The sequence below is a fragment of the Canis lupus genome, chromosome 20 (assembly GCF_011100685.1).
Source record: "Canis lupus familiaris isolate Mischka breed German Shepherd chromosome 20, alternate assembly UU_Cfam_GSD_1.0, whole genome shotgun sequence".
Lineage (NCBI taxonomy): Eukaryota > Metazoa > Chordata > Mammalia > Carnivora > Canidae > Canis > Canis lupus.
The window spans coordinates 8,565,098-8,588,323 of NC_049241.1; the positions used below are offsets into that span (position 1 = coordinate 8,565,098).

Here is a 23,226-nt window from a genome sequence, read left to right on the forward strand (position 1 = left end):
TCTACGATCCAGTGTTGGGAGACAAGGGGTATGATGATAAAAGAGAAGGCCTACCAGAGCTGGGTATGATGGATATCCTCGGCATTTGGCCCACACCAGGTCCAGAGCATCCAGGGGCGAGTCCTCATCCTCTGACAGCCAGCCAGCTCCCCTTCCCAGACTCTTCCTTACCACTTCACAGGAATGGGAGAGAGGGGGCGGATCAGCAGCCAGGGGGCTGGCAAGGCCTTGACACTGGGCCCCCAGCATCCCTGGCCTTGGATGAGGGTACTTACTGCTGTGGCCCACGCCGCGGCCAGTGCCCACGGAGTAGGCCTCATTCTCAGTGCCTGAGGTATCTTCACTGCTATCTTCCGGGAACGTGCCCCGAGAGAAGGAGGGCTTGCCCCGGCCTTGTTTTGAGGGCGTTGTGCTGTGGACAAGACAGTAAGAACTCAGCTTGGGGGGCGGGGGGGAGAATGAGTAATGGCATGGTAGATGTCCTCTCTTTAAACTCCCAGGCTCTGAGAATTTTGGAAAATTGAGACCACTTGAAAAATTTCAAACCCAGATGTCCTCAGGGGGTTGGCAGCAATGTGATGGACACAGGCTGGATTTAGCAGTGGGGTGATGAGTGCACCCCCTGTCTAAAGGCAGCACTGGCTAGATTTGCCAGATCTGATTTTTAAAGAGAATACAGGCACTAGGAATTTTATGTGGCAGTAGTAGATTAATTTTCTAAAAAACATCATGCTGGCCAAATAAAATATGTCTGCAGGCCAAATCCAGGCCCGAAGGTATCAGTTTACACTCTGTTCTATGTCAGCTTAACTCAGGATGGTTCCCCCCTATTCTGTTATGGTGACATTCTTATTAATGCCATTTATTTTGCAGAGAACCTTGGGTCTGAACCATCTTAATCTAGGCTGGGGTGGTTGTCACCCCACTTGCATAGGGAAACCTGGAAGGGCATCCTGGAGACAGGCCTTGCTTTGGAGGGCTGGTACCTGGTTCGGTCTGAGGCAGCGCTGCTGCTGCTACTGCTGCTGGACTCAGAGTCGGAGCTGCTCCGGGGAAGGCTGCAGTCATTACGATATACCAAGAAACTCTTCTTCACTGGCTGATTTCCACCGCTGAAGCCATTGGCTGGTAAGTCTTGGTTGGTGGGAGGGGGGAGGAGGGAAGGAATCGGTCAGGAAGATGTAGATCAGAGATGGCATAGGGGTAGGGTAGAGGGACTAGGAGCTTAGCTTTCCCTTCTGTGCTGGAAAATTCCTCCAACTTTGGCCAGCAGAGCCAGTTCTGGGCAGTGTCCGCCACAGTTGGCCATAGTCCTGCCCCACCCCTCGCACTTCCCTTGGCAGTTACTGGTCTTAAGACACAAATGGCTTAAAAGGCAGGAAATCCCCAAGGAGAGTGAGAAGAGAAAAGGTAAAGTGATACAATGGAGGGGATCCTGGATAGAAATCTAGCTTGGTCAGTGTTTCTGGACTTCAGTTTCCCCATCTGTAAAATCTGAATTAAAGGATCCCTAAAGGCCCTTCTAGCTCTGATATATTACGGGCAAATGAAGGAATAAGTGGGAATTATGTCGGGAATGATGGCAGCTTAGCTCACTCTCTTGGGGGCTGGGTGATGGTGAGGCTCACCCATTGGGGGGTCTTCTGTGGATTTATCACTGTCGCTGTCTGAGCTCGAACTGGGCCGGGGGCTCCTACCCCGCTTGCGCTGACGTAGGGAGCCCATGATGGGGAGCTGGGGGGGCCCCACAGGACTGCCTCCGTGGCTGGGGGTCATCTGGCTCTCCCGGTTTTTGGGGGGCCGGCCCGGCCTCTTGGGCGGTCCAGCCGTCTTCGGGTTCTTTTTGGAGAACAGAACTGAGGTTCTCCTGCCCACCTCATGTGCGGGGGTTGAGGACATGTTGGGACCCAAGCCTGGAGCAGAGAAAGAGAGAAGGAGAGTTGGTGAGGGGCCTGATGTGGTAAGGGTAGATGCCCCGGGTATACCCTGGGTCTATAGGACCATTACTCCAGCTAGAGTTGGGAGATGATTTGGGGGATATGGAATTGGGAACATTGTCCCTTACATAAATAGCCAGAGAGGCAGCTGAGAGGCCCCTGAATGGGGATTGAGGGAGAAAGTACAGCTAGCTGTGTAGGAGAAACCTCTGCCTGGGGGATGGCAGGGGCTGAGTGTGTGCTACAGAGTCAAGTCTGGCTTGCTTTGGGGTCCACCTTGCTAGGGGGTTCAGACCTTTGCTTGTCTCTTGGCTGCTGCTCTCCTCGGCGGCACTGTCTGTCTGCCCATCCTTGTCACAGGCTGCCGGGTGAGGAGTCAGGCTGCTCCGGCTGGTGGGGCCGTGCCGGTCAGGCCCATCCCTTCCAGTTTCCCGCTGGTGGGCAAGCTTTCGCCGCAGTGCAGTCATCTCTTTCTTGATCATCTTTGCACGTCGTGAACGGCCCACACTCTGCTTGCTGGCATTCACCTCATCTAGCCGCTCCAGCAGCAACTTCAGCTGCTCTTCCACCGGCAGGTGCTTCTGGTTCTCCAGTAGGACCAGCCGCTCTTCCTCTGCTGCTAGGAGTGGACATGGAAGGTGGGGAAAGGTCAGATTCAGGGCAGTACTCTGGGCTCCCTGAACCTGGGCATGCAGCAAGAAACCCACTCTCTTCCCTTTGGCTTCTCACCAGGAACAGCTGTAAAACAGCAGCATCAAGATGTGGAATGGTGGGCACTGTTATCCATTCACCCAGTCTGGCTTTTTGGGGAGCATTCCTGGGGAGAGCTTGCCACTGCTCAGCCTAGCTACTTCCTGCCTATACTGCCTATTCCCAGTAGGGGACTTTTGGAAAGCTGTTCATCCCTGGCACTGGCCTCTATGTGTGTAGCATGACTTATCACCCACCATCTTCAGTGTGTTGTGGGGCTTCGTCTCCAGCCAGGCTATGGGGGATATGCATGCCCGTCTCAAAGTCAATGCCCATTTTTTCTGCCTGGCGCCGGGCCTGGCGAAGCACAGCACCACCCTGTTCACGGAGTCGCACTGCTGCCCGGTAGAAGATGGTATCCTTGGCGTTATACTTGAGGCAGTTGCTGACGATAAGGTTGAAGTCCTCCTCAAAATCATCAAAGTTCAGGTAGCGGTAAGCCTCCAAGTTCTGCTTCATGGTGAAAAAGTCCATGGGCTTTTTGATGTGGTCTAGGTAGTCAGGTACCTGGGAGAGTAGGGTAGGTGTGGCTAAGTGGAAGTATGCTCCTCATTCCCCCTGAACCCTTGCTCCTAACACCCCCACCCTCTGAAATGCATCCAGCAACCTCCTCCCACCACAGTTAAGAGGCAGGCATTTAGCACAGGGGAAAGGAAAGCTGGATTCTAGTCTTGACTTTACCAGTCACAAGCTGTGTGACCATGGCAAGTCTCTTAACCTCTCTGGGCCTTCTTTCCTCGCCTGGAAAACGGTGATAAAATTACAGTCAAATCTACCTCCTATTAACCATATGAAGCTTCAGTAAGAACATGGCTATGGTAATCTTCTGGAATAACACCATCTTGCATTCCTATAGCTCTTTTTACTTATTATTAAGACTTATAAGGAGGCTACAGCTTCAGGCCTCTTGTTTTATACCTTTTAGAGAGAAGAGTCTGCCAGTCAGGACCTAGGGCTTCAGAGCTGGTTCTTTAGGTGCTGAGCCTTCTAAAGTCTCCATTCTAGGGTTCAGCACCCCGAAAGTGTCTTCCTGCCCTGGGATTATTCATTTGGCAGACTCAGTCCCTGCCTCTGGGGAAGGAGTGCAGATTGCCTCCCATTCTGGGCCCTTGGGGTATGACAGGGACAAGACAGAGTCCAGGTGATGCATGTGGCTCCATTTTATCCTGGAGCCCCAGAGCCACCAGCCCCTCTCTTCATGGTCTCCTCTAGTCCCTGGCCCAGACCTGCAGCAGGGGTCCAACTGGGAGAGGAACAGAAAGAAGGTGGAGTGAGGGGAAGGGATTCTTACTTCGTCCAATTCGGTTACCTCAGACAGAGGGACCGGCTCGCTGAAGATATTGCCTGTGTCCTTTTCTTGGAGCTGCTCCAAGGTTTTGCGAAGGAGGATGAGGAAAGGGGTCAGCTGCATCTCCATGGCGATCTGCTGAACCTTGATCTGACACATATAAAGGCCCGATCAGCCAGGCCCAGGCCAGTCCCTTGGCAGAGGTCTGAGGGGATGGTAGCAGCTGGTTTGGGATATTGCCATCCTTCTCCCCTGCCCACAGCTGGGTGTACTCACTCAGGTCTCATTTATAAAAAGGCCCAACATGATGAAACTTTCCCTGACTACTCTGGCTGGCCTTTCCCTTCCTTGAATTCCCAGTGCCAGCTACTTCTATGACATAATTTAGGGTCCCTTTCATCCTCTCCTGTGATGTTCTGCTTGCAATGAGCTTGAGAACACACTGGGCACCAGGAAATCTGACTTCAGCATCAACCCTGCTGCTTCCTGGCCAGGTGACACATGCTTTTCCTTGTCCCAGGACTGTTTTCTCTTCTGTAAGAAAGAGTTGGCCCAGGAGCACTCACCGTCTCCCTTTTGAGTTTCTCCCGCTTGCGGATGAGCTCCACCAGCAGCCGAGCCCGTTCTAGGTCATGCCGGAGCCGCTGCCAGGACTTGAGCTGTTCTTTGAGGGCCCAGTTCTTATCCTCAGAGTCTCTCTGTAGAGGCAAAAAGGGGATCAGGAGATGATGAGGGAGCCAGAAGAAAGGCCAGAGGGGAGGAAAGCCCAGTAAGCTTGGATCAAGGGCAGGTAAACCTTAAGGAAAGGGCACAGTAATTTACTGGCAGGCTTGCTAGCTAAAGTGGAAGGTTCCTCAAACTATGTGCCCACTAGGCCTAAGACAGAATTGATGCTTGGTATATGCTTGTTGAGTGAATAGATGCATGAAACACAGAAACAGTGCCCTTCTAGGGAGCCGATAATCTGTAAGGATTTCACCTGAGCCTTGTTTGAGGGCTAGCTTAAAGAAATAGCCTAAGCCCTTGGACACTAAATGCTATCGTCACAAATCTTAGTTCTTGTGTCCCTGGCCTTGGTTCCCAGAGCCCACAGAGAATCTGACACGGTACCCCGACTTGGTCACAACTCCTCTGAGACTGCAGGTGTGTCTGCAGGCGACGTAGCAGCGGTACTCCATTTCGGGACTGCCGTTTCAGCGTCCAGTAGCTGTGGAGCCTCTGCATGAACTGGCTCTTCCTTTGGATGGTCAGGCGGTTGGTGATTTTACTGAGCCTGGGAAGCAGGGAATAAAGAGGGAAACCCCTTGGGCCGTGATTTTCTTAAGGAGAACAGGGTCTCTGGCTGGCAAGAATTCCTGAATAGGTCTGAATTGGGAGTAAGTCTATTGTCAAAAAGGCCTGACACTTGGCTTAATGCAAAGAGCAAATGGTAACCAGACAGGAAGCCAAGCTCCCAGCATGAAGCCAGATCCTTAACCATGTTCATGAAGTTGGATGGGAGAAGGGTGCCAGGGAGCTTGGCCCCTGAAGACTGCTCTTGTCATGGCAGCCCAGAGTACTATTTAACCCTGGGATACCCTGCTCAAATGGAGTCTTGGTAGGTTTTAGGATAAAGTACAATTGTATAGCAGTAAACTATAGAAAATCAACTAGATAGCATAAGAGAGAGCTAAAAATAACTGATGATGGTAGCCCTCATCCGGATTCATTTGTGACAGTGACTTCACAACTCCTTGAGCATTTCCTTCCCCCTTTTTCGTTCCATTTCTCCCTTCAGGGTCAGACCATTTCTGCCACTGTGGCTGGTAGCTACTCCATCCTCTTTATAACTTAAACCAGACCATCAAAATGAAGGGCAGCTGAAAACACTTAGGTCTGCTACATAAGAGCTAAAGTTCTGACTCCTAATGTAAAAGTCGGGTGATCTGCTAGAACTAACTTCTTTTGGAATCTGGGGTGTGTGTGTGTGTGTGTGTGTGTGTGTGTGTGTGTGTGTTTGTTTGTTTTAACTTCTTTGAAGCTCCTGGTAAGAGAACCCAACCCTGTCATTACACTCAAGACTATTAGTCTTGAGGAGGGCTTCTTCCCTTAGCAGACTAACTGTCTGCTGCCCACATACCTGTGTGGTGGGATGCAAGGCACTGACACTACAGGTGCTGCTGCCCGCTTCTCTGCCAGGATCTTCCGTGCCTTCTTCATCTTGATCCGGGACTTGGCCTTGGCCTTCTTGACCTTCTCTGAGCTCCAACTCTTACCCTCATCCTCCTCCTCGTCCTCATCCTCCTCACCTTCACTGTGGGACAAGGCAGGCAAGCGGCGTGCTGAACCTGGGGGCGTGTGGATGTCACAGTACGCTGTCTTGCGGACACTGAAAGAGGTGCCATTGGCACCCGTCTCCCGCACAGGCTCCATCTTCATGTAAAGGCCAGCCTGCTGGGCACATGTCACATGGAAGGCTGTGTAGCAGTTGGCCTTATGGCACTGGATGCAGGCCCCTGAGCCCCGCTGTTTGCAAATATAGCAGGTCAGCTTCCAGCGGGCTGGTGGGATGTGTTCAATGCTGTCGATAGGCTCCAGGAAGACTGTGTTGGCGAAGCAGACTTCAGGGATCCACAGGGCACACACCACATGGGCCCAGCGCCCGTCATCTGTCTGCTTGAAGGCACCACCCTTGTTGGGGCACAGGGCACAGTCCACAGCACGGGAGGGTGACTGTAGGCAGCGGCGGCACAACCACTGGCCCTCAGGGATGTAGGGGACACCGTAGCACTCTTGGTGCACAGCCAGGTTGCACATGTCACAGAATAGGATGACGTTGCTGTTCTGGCACTCACCATCATTGCAGATACAACACACGGCATCCTCGTCCACTAGTGCATTGGGGTCACCTTTATTGTGGCTTTCAAAGTAGGACTCCTTCTCCAGCCGGTCCATTAAGTACTCAAAGATCTCCTGTGGGATGGGACTCACACCCTCCGTCTTCCGCCGCTCGTTCATGATATCCAACCAGATGTAGTCCTCCTCATCCATGTCATACTCTACTTCCTCGTCCAGCTCTTCTGCCGACTTCTCAATGTACCTGCAGTGCACATAGGCAGCTCATTGTCATGTGGTTGAGATTTCCTTCCCTCAAAAACAATGGGCTACAATTGCTGGACACTTATTCAGGCCTGTACCTTTACTTATGCTGTCCTGTTCCATCCTCACCTTAACTCCAGGTATTATAATTATTGCAGAAAAAGAAACCTAAGGTTTAGGGAATTAATTCACCTGTCCTAGCTACCTTGTAAGTGGTAGAGGTGGGGTGTGAACCCAGGCCTCCTGACTCTAAAGCTTCTACTAGCTACTACACCACCTCCTCTGAGGTACAGAGGTTCAATCAAACTCTTGAAGGGAGGAGGGTGGGGCAGCTAGGACCCTACTGGGTTGGTCTGAATGATGGTGCAAAAAGTCAGAATGAAGTTCCTCAAGTGTCACCTGCAAATTTATGTAAGTTTTAGCACCAGCTGGCAGTGTCCTGAATTGAGCTACCATGAGTCTTCTGTTGGCTGGTGCAGCTAAGGACTCCTTCAAACTCTAGGTATTGTGTCTGTTCCCTGGATAGCCTTGGAAGACAAAAGAATAGGTAAGATTTACTGAGCCAAGCATTGTACTATTATCACATTTATTTTCACCACAACCATAGCATTAATGTTCTTATTGTCCTTATTTTGTGGGTGAGGAAAATGAAGCTTTAAGAAGTTAATTAACTGCCTAACACACATAGATTATACAACCAGAAGTGGCAGAGCGATAATTCAAACTCTACTCTACAGCACTCATTGGACCAGCAGAACTGGAGCTGAGGGCTGCTCCAGGTGCCTGGCATACAGAGCAGCCTCCTCATGCCCCTGCTATGCTCTAGGTGGCCTGGACTCTGGTATTATAAAGCTACAGGGAGCTACAATAGAATGGGGCTTTGGTTTCTGACAAACATGGATTTAATCCTGGCTCTGCCACTTTGTGATCTTTAAGTCATCATTGGTCTTTCTTGAACCTGTTTTCTTGATGATAGGATGAACATGCTACCAAAAACACCTCTCAGGATTAAATGGAATTTAAAAAATGAATGGGCTAAATAAAGTGGTACAACATAGCAGGACCAAAATAAATGGTTTCTGTTCCTTCCCTTTCCACAAGGGAAATGGGGTTCTGGGTGCTAGAGGAGGCCAGGTGAGCATAGGCTCTGGAACCATGCTCTGTATGACAGCAGGAAAATAAGGTGACCTCCCTGGGCCTCTGTTTCCTCATCTGTAAAATGGTGATGCTAACCTGAACCTATTTCACACAGCAGTTATGAGCATTAAATGAGTTAATACAGGTAAATAACTTAGAACAGTACCTGGTCTGATGCAAGTACTCAATAAACATTAGCTTTATTATTAGCTTTTGCAGCCCTGACCTATCTTGCCTTGAATTATAACTATTTATGTGTCTAACTCCTCCACTATAGGCTAGAGGCAAGGACCATATCTGATTCACTACACAGAAATAGGCACAGTGTTGTTCATTTTAAAGGCATTTTGGGGGTGGAATGGAGGAGAAAAACTAAAATACTGCTGTCTATAGGAAGCAGTTTTTTCCTTAGCCTGTTACTTCTTCCCTAAAGTGGCTATAATTTCCTCATCCCTGAAAAAGGGTGTGGCTCAGAGCTTGCATGAACCATCCAGCCACTTCCAGGCCTTGGCACCTGTTCTCAACCTTTTCTCTGCCATGACACATGTGACATTACATGATGCTACATAACACACTCCCACAGTGTACCCAGATTACAGGCTGTGGCACAGATAGATAATGTAGGCTGCATGTCATGTACAATTCCTGGCACACCAGCCTACGCTCCACCCTCCTTCCCCCCAAGAAAGCATAGCAGATGCAAGCAAGAAAAATTGGTGGTGTTAGATGACCTCAAATCTTCTCAAATTTATATATAAAAAATAACATTTACAAAATTTGGACAGTTCTGTCAACAGTAGTAATAAATGACATGCAACATACCTCCCAGCTGATTGCAATGTACCTAGCTGAGAACTGCTCTCCTGGAGAACAGATTTGAACCCCAGGAGGAAAGGGTGAATGTGAGCAGAGGGAAGCGAGGGGGTGGAATGAACTGGTTTGGATTGCCTATCAGAGCAGAGAGTTCTGAAGAGCCATTAGGAGGGAGGGCAGGCCCAGATGGTCTGTGTGTTGAGGGGTGGGCCCAGCAGTAAGTGCTAACATAAGAGAAGCAGTGGAAAGCCAGAAGGAGGTAGAGCTGGGCTGGACAGACTAAGAAAAGGAGACTGGCTAACATGTGAACAGGGGAGAGACCAAAGTGTCTTACTAGGCCCAATCAATTGAGTTCCAACAGACTTGATTTTATTGTTTTATATATATATATATTTTTTCTTTTTAAGATTCATGAGACACGGAGAGAGAGGGAGAGAGAGGGAGAGGGAGAGAGAGAGAGAGAGAGAGAGAGAGAGACAGAGAGAGACAGAGACAGAGACACAGGGAGAAGCAGGCTCCATGCAGGGAGCCCGACACGGGAGTGGATCCCCGGTCTCCAGGATCATGCCCTGAGCCGAAGGCGGTGCTAAACCACTGAGCCACCCGGGCTGCCCTATATTTGTTTTTATCCCCTGCCCCAGACTTGATTTAAAGAACTGAGACTGAATATACCATCACATGCTTGCATTTTTGGTAAAAACTACTTTTCATATAAAAACCTGTACATGTCCTCTTCAGAGATCAGGCCTTCTGATTAGCTGACACCAAACACTGCCCCTTAACTTACCCGAATGCCCTCTTTGCCTTGAATGCCAAGACTCAGAGAGAAGTTTTACACTTTGTTTTTGATCCATCCTTCAGCTAAAGTTTCTCTAAGTAGTTTCTCCACCACACTGTCCCTACCCCTTCATTTTTTACCTTGTGTTAAAGGAATTTAGCTTTATGCCTGTGACTTTTTAGGAGTCACCATGACTAATTTTGGAAGGAAGTGGGATACCAGGAAACAAATAAGTAAAAGGGCCAATGGAGGAGTACAAAACATAGGTGATGAAAATAATGCTTATACATGCTAAAGGATGGGTGACAATAACAGAATAATAGGAGAATTACCTTTGTAGACTTACAAATTGCCTTCAGGACCTTAAGAAATCAGTGTGCCTAGTCTTCTACCTCTAGGTGGGGAGGAGCGTTATACCTGCACTGCAGATGGTGTCACTAGAACACCAGAGTCCTCTCTCAAGGTTACATAGTGATGGAATAGAAAGCATCAGAGATCAGATGCAGGATTTTTTGCTACAGTAGAAACTGTATAGCTTTGGAGTCAGAGAACCTGGATTTGAATCCCAGTTCAAATCTACTAGCATGTGACTTTCAAAGTCTGGTTCTTTCTGGACTGTGGGTTCCTCATCTGCGAAATGAGAACAGTACCTGCCTGATAGAATTGTGAGAATAAAATAAGGAAGTGGCTATAAGGTACCCACCCAGTGCAGGGCCTGGCATGTGGCAGTATATAGTAAGTGCCACCAACATTAGCTGGGGCACTGCTCCTCTCACTGCCTTGGCAGGACCAGTATGCTTCTGCTACCCTTTATCTGCCTGTTACTTCTCCTGCATCTGAGCCCTGCCTGACCAGTTTCCCAGAGTTGTGAGGTGGAGCTGGCCTTACCGGTAATAGGAAGTTGGCCGGGGTGGGGCATCAGGGGTGTCTTGCTCCAACTCCCGATATACCACCTCTGGCAGCTTGGGAGTGGTGCTCACAGAAGCATTGTGGTGGTGATGATGGTTGGAGTCCTTGCGCTTCTCCTTGTTCTTATGCTTGCCTGACTTGGGAGTAGCAGCTGGTGTCTCAGTGTTCTCCTTGTTGCTGCCATTCTCAGGAGCCTCCTCAGGGGCCTCCTCATCTTCTGACACCACATCCAGGTTGTCAAAAATGCTGATGCGGTGGACACGGCCATGCAGGTCCACTTCCACCATGCGCTGGGCCTGTGCGTAGCTCATCACCTCACGGCCCGGTGACTGGGATACCTCTGAGGGGCTGGGAGACTGCTTGTTGGCTGGGCGTGATTGGCGCCCCTTCTTCTTGTGTTTGCGGAGTGGCGTCTGCTGCGGGGGCGGTGGGTTGTCGTGGTCATAGTGATATAGGTGGTACTCGATACCACTGTAACTCTTGTAGACCTTGCGGCAGGTCTCCACAGGGCACTCATACGGTGGCTTAGTTGCCCGCAAGTTGTGGCAGAAAGTCTTCACATCAAAGTCCACCCCCATGCTGTCACATCTAGAATGTACAGATCAGTTAGCATAGGCCTAGGGATGAGTTCCTGGCCATCCATTCTACTCTCTCTAGCCCTCCTTCTCCCCAAGAGGAGAGCTCACTTTCTGGCCAGACCACCTCTACAGTGACTCCAAATGCCACTGCCTCCACACCATGGCTATACTTTGGGCCTCATCACCTCCTGCCTGGTCATCCTACCCTATATATCTCAACTCTTCTAACCTAATCTCACATCATGTGGCCAGAGTCATCTTTCTACCAAGTAGCAACAATCATGTCAATCTTTTGATTAAAAGCTTCCTGATGCTCTCCACTTATTTCAGGATAATATCCAAATACCCTATGATGAAATTCAAGGTACTCCTTTCATTGTCTGGCCCTAGTCCTCTTGTCCAGACTCTTTTCATTAGTTACAGCTGTGCTTCTGTCTACTCAGGCAACTTGCCATACTCTGAATATTATAACCTTTCATTCTTGCAAGATGATCTCTATTTGAAATGGTTTCCATCCTAATTGGTGAGCTCCTACTTGTTCTTCAAAACCCAACTGTCACTTCTTGTTATGATTTGTCTTTCCCATGGGGAGCTGTATTTCTACAGGATTCCATTCTCATCATTCTATTATGGTGGCATGGCACTTACCACATTGGAAATTCATTGTCTCCTCCCACTAGACTGGGTACTGTGCAGTGGAGACATCAGAGCCTACCCACCTCTATATATCCCCAGGATCTGGCATGTAGTGGACAGTTTTTGGCAAATGAGTGAAGAACTTGTTGAATGAATAACTAAATGAGGGTATCACCAGATTTGGAGCTGACAGATGGATGAAGACTAGTGTTAACCCATATAGAAGCTGAATGGGTAGCCAATGATTTAATTCTGGACACCAACAGAAATCATTGCATTATAGAAAAAAAGCAGTTCATTTCTGAGGTCTTTGGGGGAAGCCTATGTCCTAACCCTGGCTCTGGGAGTGGTACCAGACCCTGGCCCTGGGAGTCTAGGCCCTAGACACCAGGTATTAAGGGTACAAACAGGATCATGACAATCTAGGCACATTCAGCTCCACGACGGTCCTCAGGGCCTTCCCTTCCTCCTCTTCTCCAGTGTTCCTGGGTGAGTAGTGACAGCAGATGGCACCAGCCCCCAGGAAGCCCAGCTTGGTCAGATACTGCCCCAATTTCTCTAGGCCTAGTTGAGTTCAGCAGTTCAGCCAGGGTGTTGGCACCATTCCAGGTAAAGCCACCGTGAGCTCCCAGACAAACAGTGACCCCTCTTGGCCTGTTCTCCTGCAACTTAGCTAAGCCAAGTGGGCTGCTCCAGCCTCTGTCAAAGCCCCCGACTTCTATATTGTAAAACTCCTCCTTCAACTTTTACTTCCTACCTGCAGCTGTGTCTTTAAACACAAACCAATCAGAGGAACACGCAAGCTCCTCTCTTTCAATGATGGGTCCCTGGTGTGCTCTGCGGCTCTGTCGCCCTGGCTCCCAAAGTAGCACAGAGCCCCCGGCAGATGTCCCGCTGGGACTGGGCGGCAGAGGCACAAGGGGTGGAAACCAGAACTCAAACTGGAAGACCGTAAGGAAGGCTCAGAGCCCACGGGGGTAAGGCAGCGGAGCTCAGGGGGCTGCAGGAAGTAGGGGGCGGGGGCCGGAGCGATCAGGCCGGGCCCAGGCGGTGCCCGCAGCCCTCTCCCGGATGCGGCGACGTTTCCCTTCTGTCGAAGCGTAACATGTTAAACAAGGCTCCCCTCCTGCCATTGGCCCAGGCAGCCCTGGAGGATACTCTGTTGCCCTGGGACGCGGGCTGGGAGCTAATGCACTGTCAGTTCTCGCGGCTGGAGTGGCCCAAGGGGCACCCGGGTCGGGCTGCTCAGTGCACACCCCACGAAAGTAGCCTAGCCCTTCCCCGCTGGCCACTCCCGCCCTGGTCCCAGGCCCGCACTCACCGGCCACCTCGGGTCCGGGCTCATCGCCGGGGGCGCCCGCCGGGGCTCCGACCCCACTTGGGGAGGCCGGCGGGGAAAGACGGGCCGGGGAGAGAAAGCCCCAACTCCGGAGACCGCAGACCTCGCCACCCCGGCTCCCTGCCGCCCCACGCTCTGCCCCCGGCTCCCCGGGATTCCCGCGCTGACCCCTGCCGCTCCCGGTCCCGCCGGCGCCCTGGTGTCTCAACTCCGTCGGCCGCCGCCCGTTTCGAAAGCCGCTAGGTGGTCTGGCCTCGGGACCCGACACTGCCGGAACAATGGAGGCTCCCGGAGGCAGCGCGGGGACGGCGGCGGCGGAGACCGTGGCGGCAAAGGCAGTGGCAGCGGCGGCGGCAGCAGCGGCGGCGACGGCGTCTGCGCAGGGTAAACTCGGCGCCTCGGCGCTGTCGAGCTGCACTTTCGCCACAGATCCCCGCCCGGCTGCTGAGCCTCGAGACGCCATTCTCTGGAACTCGGAAGAGCCCCTGGGCACCCCACATGGCCTCTCTAGCACCTCCATCTTAGAGTTGAGTTTCTGTAGACTGAAATCGCGGTATTTGGCATCCGGAGTAGTCGGGCCGTTTGTGGCGAATCTGCGGACACGGACGGTGAGCGCGGGGCTGGGCTTAAGGAGCCCGCCCTTCTCCCTTCCCCCTCTGCCTCCTCCCTCCCTCCTGCTGGCGCCGCGGCTGCAGTAGGGACCTGGCCTTGGTCTCCGAGAAAGGCGGCGAGGCGGGGCTGGAGCCACGGGGCGGGACTGGGGGCAGGGCCGGGAGCCAGAGCGACGCCGGCTGGAGCCTAAGGAAGGGCTCGGAGTTCTGGGTAGGGGTAGGGCGGGTCTGGCGGAGAAGAAACCATTCCACGGGGCGGAGTTTGCGGAGAATGGGCGGGGACATTTGTAAAGTGGGCCCCAGTAAGGAGAAGAGGGGCTGAACAGGGGTAAAAGGGTGGAGCTAAACATAAGAGTGGGCCTCAGGAAAGAAAGGGCGGGGCTTTAGACGGGCCGGGAAGGCGCCGGGCTGGGGAGAAAGGACAGAGCTGGACTGAAGTGAAAGGGCGGGGCTTGGGAAAGGCAAAGGGGCGGGGCTGGAGGGAAAGGGCGGGCCCAGGTCTGGGATAACGGGAGTTGCTGAAGGAAAGGGAGGGAGCTTGGGAGAGGCAAAGCAGCAGTCCTGTGGATCTGAAGGAAGGGGCGGAAGTTGGTATAGAAGCCTGGTTGAAAAGACTTGTGCACGGTAGAATGGGATTCAAATGCTGGGAACCCTTTAGGGGTGGCGGGAAAATGCATCATGGCTATGGGAGGTTGGAAGACCGTGTCAAAACAGACAACTGGTTTTAATGTGACTGGGCCACTTAGTAGCTATGTGAACTTGGGCAAGTTGTTAAATTCTTCCTACCTTAAATTCTGTATTTATAAAAGGGAGCTCGAAAACTATTGTCAGTTCTTGGGGGTTTTGGTGAACTTAGGTGCTGGGAAGAGTCCACTGGTTAAGCAATGCTTGTTGCTGAGCCTCTTCAGTTTTCCCATCCAAAGAAGAACATGAAAGGGTCTTCCAGGGTTCTGAGGCAAAGTTAGAAGCAAAAGGAAGCTTCTGTTATACCTTAATGCAAACCTTGCATTCGACCCACTGTAACGTATGTGTTGTCATAAATATTTTCTGAAAAACATTCTAATAAAAGTGACACTCCAGGAAGATGTTTGCTGGGTAATATATTGAGATCTGGAGTCAAACTAATGAGTACTCTTCAAAAAGTGGCTTAGCCTCTTTGAGCCTCAGTTTCCTGGTGTATAAAGTGGAGATAAAATATAGTGCTTACTTCACAAAATTGTAGTGAGGATTAAATAAGAACATGTTATAAATCACCTACATATATAATGAATACTCAAGTATTTAGCTATTTTTATTATCCTCATTAAAAGATTCAGAATAAATGGATCAGAGCAGAGTGAGACAGAGTCATTGTAAAGCTGACCCCTTTTGAGGTCAGGAACCCCTTTAAAAACCTGGCAAAAGGGGGATCCCTGGGTGGCTCAGCGGTTTAGCACCTGCCTTCCGCCCAGGGCGTGATCCTGGAGTCCCAGGATCAAGTCCCGGGATCGAGTCCTGCGTCGGGCTCCCTGCATGGAGCCTGCTTCTCCCTCTGCCTCTGCCTGTGCCTCTCTCTCTCTCTCTCTCTGTCTCTCATGAATAAATAAATAAAATCTTAAAAAAAAAAAGAACCTGGCAAAAGCTATGGGCCTCTTCTCAGAAAAAACATGCACACACTCAAAGTTTTACTTATCATTTCTTCTTCTTCTTCTTCTTCTTCTTCTTCTTCTTCTTCTTCTTCTTCTATGAAGCTTTTTTGGGGCGCACCTGGGTGGCTTAGTGATTGAGTGTCTGCCTTTGGCTCAGGTCATGATCCTGGGGTCCTGGGATCAAGTCCCACATTAGGGTCCCAGTCTCCTTCTCCCTCTGCCTATGTCTCTGGCTTTCTCTGTGTGTCTCTTATGAATGAATAAAGTTTTTATATATAAAAGAAGAAACTTTCTGTTTAAAAAAATTTTTTTTAATTTGAGAGACAGAGGGGGAGAAGCAGACTCCCTGCAAGGCTTGGAGCCTGATACAGGGCTTGATCCCAGGATCCTGAGATCATGACCTGAGCCAAAGACAGAGGCTTACCTGAGCCACTCAAGGTGCCCTTCAGTTATCATTTTTAAAGTGTTTGAAGAATGTGTGAAGAAGTGATTAGATGGATGGATGAAAGGATGAACCTTATCTGAAGCTGTTTTTGCTTATTTCTCTTGGTGTAGCCCCAGGCCCTTGGGTCCCTCAGTCTGTTTTCCCAAGAACCATGAGACAAGTGGAATAAAGATCAGCTTTATTACTGGCATGAAGGCAGGGAGGTGGTGACAGTGCCAGGCCCTTCTGTGGGTGAGGGGACAGAGGGCTCGATCAGCCCACACTGATCCTCCAAGCTGGACTCTCAGTGAGGTCCGTGGCTCCAGGTGCCTCTGGCTTTCAGCAGAAGCAGTGGGTGGGCAGGCAGGCAGACTGCTAGTTACTGAATGGGTAGGCTTCTCAGGGCTGTTCTGGAGCTGGGGTTGGGCTGGAGTTGGCAGTAGGTGGGGGGCGAGGTTGGATATCCCTGGTGCGCATATAGGACAGCAGCTGCTCTGGAATCTCAGCCAGCACGTCCTTGGCTAGTCGGGCCATACTCAGCACCTGGTTTCCCGACCGGTCGACATAGTCTCGGAATGGGACGAACTGAGACAGGCACAATCAGATAATGGCCAGGGAAGAGAGGAATGGGAAGGGGAGCAGTAAGGAGGTTGCCTCTTTGACCCTTAACATCTCTTTCCGAACACCACACTGTCTTTTTCCTCTGATCTTGGATGGCTTTCCATTATTTACTTTCTCCCCTCCCCCCTTTTCACCTTCAGTCTACTTCAGTTTGGCTTCACGCAGTACTGACACTGCTCTTAGCAATGTAATAGCCCTATATTCCCAAATCAGTCCAGTGGGCTATAATTGTCAGTCCTCATCTTGCTTGACTTTTCTTTAGCTTTTCATTACATTTTACCATAATCTTCCTAGACACATCCCGCTCTTGACATACCACACTCTTCTGTATTTTCTCGTTCCTTTCTGGGTGCTCCTTCCCTTCACCCCCATTCCTCTGGGTCTACCTGATTTCTAAACCTGATCACTTCTCTCTCTCAGTTCTCTTCCTGTGTTGATTTCATACACTTCCATGACTTTAAAAACTGTAGTCTGATGACTCCCAAATTTATACATCCATCCCTGGCCTCTTTTTTTAAAGGTCCAGAGCCACATTTTAGTTGCCCATATCATATCACTTGTCTTAGATACCTCAAACCCAGTGTGTTTACAACTGAATTCTGGCCCTGACTGCCAAATGGTTCCTCCTCCAGGTTTCCCCTTCCCAATAAATGGGACTGTCACTCAACCAGTTGCTCAAGCTAGCAAACAGAGTCATCCATGAAGCTCTCCTCAGTCCCCATCACCATTTAATCAAAGCATCAACTCTTGTAAAAAATTTTTTAAAATAATCTTTTGAACCTGCTTCTTCTCCATCCCCATTGCTTCCATTCCTGTCCAGATTCCTGTCATCTCTCCTCTACTGCTTCAAAGTCTTCCTCACTGACAGGTCTGTCTACTTGCCTTCTCTCTCATCCTGTTGCAGTCAACTCTCCATGCAGCAGAGCTCCTCTTAAAATGAAAGTCTGACCACCTCAGCCCCCTATATAAAATCCTTCAAGAGCTTTCCAGTTCTTTAGAACAAAACTCCAAATCTTCATCATAATCAGCAAGGCTTTGTCTCCCTCTTCTTCACATTTACTGGGATCCTGCCACCCTGGCCTCTTGCCTTTTCCATGTTTGAGCTAATACTTCTGAGCCTCAGGGCCTTTGCACATGCTACTCCTCTACCTGCAATACTTAGGTAGAGCAACCTTCCTTTAGGTTTCGGCTCAAAGGCCATTTCCTTATAAGAAGCCTTCCCTCACTACCCTACTAAGTCAGGTCCCTGTTACAGGCTCTTACAGTGACTTTTGCTGTTCCTCTGGAGCACTTATCACAATGTAGAGTTGTTTAGCTGTGTGATTATTATTGGTTGCCTCCACTAGAGGGCGGGGTTTTGGGGAATCTCCTATTCTATGGATACATTAGGGCTGCGGCAACCTGCCTGATCCTCAAAAAGAATTTGTTCAATGAATGCAGGACTGCTGAAAGAGTAACAGGGAGAAAGGTAGGTGATTAAGAAGACAGTAAGGGAGAGTGGCTGCCAACTTAGCCTGTCCTTCCCACTGTGCCTTTTGGCTCCATGACTTCCTCTTCCTGGTTAGGTCTACCTGAACGATGTCCCGCTCTGCATAGCGTCCCCTAGAGGACACGCGCACATCATCACCATCCAGTTCTTCCATTGCTGCAGAGAAGACACTCCTCAGCTGATTGCCCTCTCCCACACCAACCCATGCAACCCCCCTCTTTGTTAGCTCCGCTTCGGAGTCATCATGAAAATATTTTTTTTCGTGAAAATTTTTAATGGTTGTATTCAAGTCCTAACAAGTTTTAGGCACTGCTACGGAGTTGTTACTATGTATTCCCATGCATTCCATCCTCCCAGGAACCCCAAGAGGGAAATACTCATATCAACAGCCTTGGTTATAATAAGAAAATAGGTTCAGAGAAGGGCTGGGACTTGGCCAAGGCCTAATATAGTCATCCATCTTATCTTTTATGTGAGGCAGGCCCAGGTGCCCAGATCCTCCCCTATTTTCTCCAGTTCTTGGTCTCATTTACAGATACCCCCGATCCTACTCACCTTCAAACATGGCTGGTCCCACACCAACAATAATGATAGACATAGGCAGTGAGGAGGCCTGTGAGGGAAAGAGGTTGAATGGTAGGGGTGAGCAGTCATAACAATGGAGGTAACTGTTGGGGACAATTCTCTGTGCATGTATCATGTTTCTGTACATCTTGCAAGCAGAGGCACTGATTCCCTTTGTTCCAGAATATCTTTTCAAGGATGTCTGCATATCAAATAGCCTTGAAAGATAGAGTATCTTCCTTTGGAGCAAAGGTCAGGTTTGCTTAATAAAGTATCTCACACTGGAATAAAGGGTGGGCATGCTTATTGCCCATTATAAAAGATTCAGATATCCTAAGTTCAGAGTTTCTGATCTATAATACATCCCACTATGGATTCAGGTATCATTTGACCCTCTTCACATCATCTTTTGGAAACTGAGACTTAGAATCAGAGAAAATGCTGATAATCAAGCTACTAAGAATTGCTGAGAATAACAAAGTCCTTTGTCTCCAATCCAGGAGTCTTGTGTCTTCTGCCAGCATCCATGAGACTGGTAGGCTAATTTGTTAGCTTGCAAGTAGGGTAAAATCTCAAGCCCTTCACAGTTGTTAATAGTGCCCCTCTATGCCAAGACCACCTCTTTAGACTCACACTGACAATGGCCTCCTTGGTCTGTGTCATGTCAGAGATGACCCCATCAGTGATGATGAGCAGAACATAGTACTGGGAACCATCAGAGATCTTGGCTGCCGCCCTGGTTAAGAGTCCAAGATCAGAATTCAGCTGAAAGCTCAGAGAAGCCAAGGGAACACCCTACCCCTAAAGCTTCCATAGTCAGTTTATAAGCAGTGGACAGGGATTCAGGTTTCTGAAGCTCATGCTTCTTTCCCAAACCTGGATGCCTGCCCCTGCCTGACATCCTCCAGTAACATTTATGGAGAACCTATTATGGTAGGTACTGTGTTATAGTAGGCACTAGAAGTACACAATGAGAAAAAAACAAATTCATCCCAGCCCTCTCGAGGAAAGACAATTAACCCCCAAATCACAGAAATAGGTATAATTACTCTTTTGATGAGTACTGTGATGGAAAGGGACACTGGTATGACAGTGTCTAGTAGAGGATCCTGACATGGTCCAGCAGGTCAATGCAGGCTTCTTTAAGGAAACAATGTTTGAGGTTGAAGGAGAAGCTAAACCAAGGGGAGGATCATTCCGGGCAAAGGGAGCAGCACAAACAAGGGCCCTGTGATGGGACTGGAGGAAGCCCAATGTGTCTGGAGCCCAGAAAATGAGGGAAGCAAAGTGGACCATGGGGCTGAGATGGGGCAGGGGCCAGATCACACAGGGCTCTGACAGCCCCTGGAAAGATTTTGTTTTTTATACATGAGCAAGACCAAAAGCTAAAGGCCTCCTTTCCTTCTGTGTTCCTTTTCCTCTCTGCTGGCCATCTCCCATTGCCTATGCTGCTGAGTCCTTAGCCAGTCTAATTGCTACTCCTTTTCCTTCTCTCACCATCAATCTTTGAATCCAAGACTTTTCCATCTGAAAAGGACTTCAGAAGTCATTGAGTCCAGTCCCCTTATTTTACATATAAGGAAAATGTGACCTTCAGAGAGCACAAAGGTCATGGTACACCCTGGTCTCCTGACTCCCAGTCTTAGGCCCTTAGTGGGTTGGAAAGGACAGAGCTGCACTATCCAATAAGGCAGCCCCTGGCCACATGTGACCATTGAAATTTAAATTAATTAAGGTAAGTAGAAGTAAATGTTTGGTTCCTTGTTCACCTGAGCTACTTTTCTAGTGCTCAGTAAGAGAACCCAGCTAAGCCTGAAGCCTGAACTCTTGATTCCTTCACTCTCCATTCCTGGCCTGTTCTTTGGATACTCCTCCATACACATTGTACATTCTGTCCATAATATACTGTTACTGTTTCCTGAGCTTGCCCCTTTATGGTTCTGTACTTTTCACATGCTTTTCCTTCTGCCAGGCCTACTCTGCATCTCTTTCTCTGATAAAGTCCAACTTGCCCTGCAGTCCTCTCCAAAAGTTAGGCTGCCTTGGGTCTCTCAGACTAAGTTATACCCTCCTCTCCTCTCCTTCTGCCTTCTAGGATACTGCCCTCCAGGATTGGCTGTCAGCCCTTCCACATGGGTTTTCACACCCATGAGGGTACCAGCATGTGTGTCTGTGGAGACCCAAGGTCACAGGATACCTGGAGCATCCATTCTACTGTATGACCTGGTGGATAAAGCTAGATGACTCTAAGTATATTTAAAACACCTTTTTCCCCCTCCAAAGTAAAGCAAACATGGACACAACGTGAGGAGAATGTAAAATTTGCATGAATTTTTAAGATAAATATGGTGCCTTCAAAGACATTTTCAGCCTGGTTGCTTTCAGCTGTGCCCCTAAGATTTCCCTGGGGGAAGCAATTGCTTGCCTTTGCCAACAGGCAACTTGCTGGAAAAGTCTGGGAAGCTCTGGCCTACGGAAAGTAATGATTTATTTATATTTCTGTCTCCTGCATCAGGGCGGGAGCTCCCAAGGGCAGAGACTAGATCTGATTCATCTATGAGTCTCCAGTGCCCCAGCAGAGAACTGAGCATACAGCAGATGCCCTTTGAATAGTAATAATGATAATAATAGTAACAGTAATAGCTGACACTTATAGCAGTTATGATGTAGCAGGCACTAGGTGCTTGACATATATTAACTTAGTTAGCCCTCACAACAACCCTATGGTATTGCTATTATTATTTTCATTTTACAATTGAGGAAACAGGCATAGAGAGGTTCAGGGTCTTGCTCAAAGTCACACAACTAGGGAGTGGTAGAGCGGGTGTATCAACTTAGCCAGTCTGGCTCCACAGCCCACATTCATACTACATTGCCTCTTTATTGAATGTTTATTCAATGAATGAATGAATGAACTAAGATAATAGTAAGAAATCTGTTTAATAACAACAAAAATATGCTCAGTCTCCAGTATTAAGTGAAAAAATCAGTAGTGAACCCCTACATGTAATTTTTTTAAATTAATTTTGTTGTTGTTGTTGTTGTTGTTTTAGTAATCTCTACACCCAGTGTGAGGCTTGAGCTCACGACCCTGAGGCCAAGAGTCTCATGCTCTTCTGACTGAGCCAGCCAGATGCTCCTGCAATGTAATTTGACTACAATTATGGATTCATAAGGAAAAAACTGTCAAGAACTGTATATACATCCATATTTCCATGAGCAGTATCCTGAGTGATTTCTTATTTCATTTCTCCATCCTTGAAATTTTCTACAGCAATGTTGGGTTACTTTCATAATTGAAAGAAACTATTATCTTCATTATGAATTACATAAACCATTGTTTTTAGGGAAAAGGGAAATCTATAGGCATATTAATCTCCCTGAAATCTTTCCATTTATATTCTTTTTAAAAATTTTATCTTTTTTACTTTCAAGCTTTCTGAGGTACTTTGTTTTAGCTAGTTCTTTTCTATTCAGCATATTATAGGGTTTACTTATTTTTTTATTCAATCAGAGAATCTTTTTCTTTTAATAGGTGAACTTATCCAATTTATGCTTGATGATATATGTTTCATTTTAGTTCTGTCATTTTATTTTATTTGCATTTTAGAAAGTGATTTGATATGTGATCTTGTTTTTTTTTTTATTCTGAAAATTTGGAGGGTTTTTTTTTTAAGTTTTTACTTATTTTACTCATTTAAGTAATCTCTACACCCAACGTGGGGCTTGAACTCACAACTCTGAGATCAAGAATCTCACACTCTTCTGACTGAGCCATCCAGGCACCCCTGGAGTTACTCTTCTATTTTTGGAAGTTACTTTCCTGTTTTTTAATCTACCATTTATTGACAACTTACTATGGGCCAGACACTGTGCTAATTATTCTTACTTTGTTATCTAATTTTAACCTCCCAGTAACCCTATAAAGAAATGCTATTGTTATCCATTATTATACTTATTTATAGGGATAGAATGAGGATTTAGAGAGGCTAACTTGCTTAAGGTTGGTCACATGGTTAGTGAGTGGTGGATCCAGGTCTGATGTGAAAGCTTGTGCCTTAACCATTGTGCTATAGGACTATGTCTCTTTTCCCCAAACTTGAGACCTGAATTGTTGTTCCCAGAGAGTGGGGTTGGGGTAGTTTGTTGACACCTTCTTTACCTCAGAATAAGGCATTTATCTCTTTATAGCAGAGCTTGGCCAACACTGAAAATTTTACCCTTTCCCTAAAGCCCAGGTTCACTCAAGAGTGGTCTTGACTAAAAAAAAAAGAAAAAAAAAAAAAAAGAGTGGTCTTGACTATCCTTGGGAAATCAGTCCCCTGTCTGTGTCCCCTCATTTCCCCTGGCCCCCACCCAGTTCCCTTACCTGGCCACCTGGTTGATGACAGGAGCAAAGTAGGTGGGCCCATAGAGCTGCACTGTGCGCAGACTCTGAAAGTAGCTCTCCAACACACCATCAATGCCTGCACAGTTGGGATCCTCATCGTTGTTGTTCTGTCAGGGAGGAGGCCTTGCTGGGCTGAGCCAGGCAGGATATACCCAGGAGTGCTCTGATCCCAGCTTATTCCTTTTCTGCATTTCTCTCTCTCATGTTCCCCTCCAAACTCCAGCCCTGCTCCCCTCTCTGCTCTGCTACCCTCTCA

The 23,226-nt window shown here is 48.6% G+C and overlaps 2 protein-coding genes and 1 long non-coding RNA gene across 13 annotated transcripts in view; 1 reads left to right on the forward strand and 2 right to left on the reverse strand.

The window, feature by feature from the left end:
* The window catches only part of BRPF1 (bromodomain and PHD finger containing 1), a 15,628-nt gene extending 2,001 nt beyond the window's left edge, over nt 1–13,627 (reverse strand). The window contains exons 1-12 of one of the 9 annotated variants that reach the window (XM_038565730.1): nt 13,226–13,626; nt 10,670–11,278; nt 6,095–7,054; nt 5,086–5,248; nt 4,542–4,673; nt 3,979–4,125; nt 2,885–3,194; nt 2,233–2,556; nt 1,629–1,913; nt 987–1,134; nt 276–412; nt 55–173 (exon numbers count right to left, since the gene is read on the reverse strand). In XM_038565730.1, coding sequence (XP_038421658.1) covers nt 55–173; nt 276–412; nt 987–1,134; nt 1,629–1,913; nt 2,233–2,556; nt 2,885–3,194; nt 3,979–4,125; nt 4,542–4,673; nt 5,086–5,248; nt 6,095–7,054; nt 10,670–11,268 — 3,324 coding nt within the window. In that variant the 5' untranslated portion in view covers nt 11,269–11,278; nt 13,226–13,626. Of the gene's footprint in view, nt 1–54; nt 413–986; nt 1,135–1,628; nt 1,914–2,232; nt 2,557–2,884; nt 3,195–3,978; nt 4,126–4,541; nt 4,674–5,085; nt 5,249–6,094; nt 7,055–10,669; nt 11,279–13,225 lie in introns of all 9 variants that reach the window. The other 8 variants (XM_038565734.1, XM_038565733.1, XM_038565732.1 and 5 more) reach the window with 8 other exon arrangements.
* LOC111091243 overlaps nt 1–22,202 on the forward strand; it is a 26,096-nt gene extending 3,894 nt beyond the window's left edge. Inside the window, exons 2-4 of one of the 2 annotated variants that reach the window (XR_005374622.1) lie at nt 874–1,128; nt 20,676–20,796; nt 21,634–22,202. This is a non-coding gene — a long non-coding RNA (uncharacterized LOC111091243). Of the gene's footprint in view, nt 1–873; nt 1,129–20,675; nt 20,944–21,633 lie in introns of those variants that run through there. The other variant, XR_005374621.1, reaches the window with a different exon arrangement.
* Nucleotides 16,089–23,226, reverse strand: part of CPNE9 (copine family member 9) — an 18,461-nt gene continuing 11,323 nt past the window's right edge. Inside the window, exons 17-21 of one of the 2 annotated variants that reach the window (XM_038565742.1) lie at nt 22,950–23,077; nt 19,214–19,316; nt 18,572–18,629; nt 18,099–18,172; nt 16,089–16,491 (exon numbers count right to left, since the gene is read on the reverse strand). In XM_038565742.1, the coding sequence (XP_038421670.1) occupies nt 16,306–16,491; nt 18,099–18,172; nt 18,572–18,629; nt 19,214–19,316; nt 22,950–23,077 (549 nt within the window). In that variant the 3' untranslated portion in view covers nt 16,089–16,305. The remainder of the gene's footprint in view (nt 16,492–18,098; nt 18,173–18,571; nt 18,630–19,213; nt 19,317–22,949; nt 23,078–23,226) is intronic. The other variant, XM_038565743.1, reaches the window with a different exon arrangement.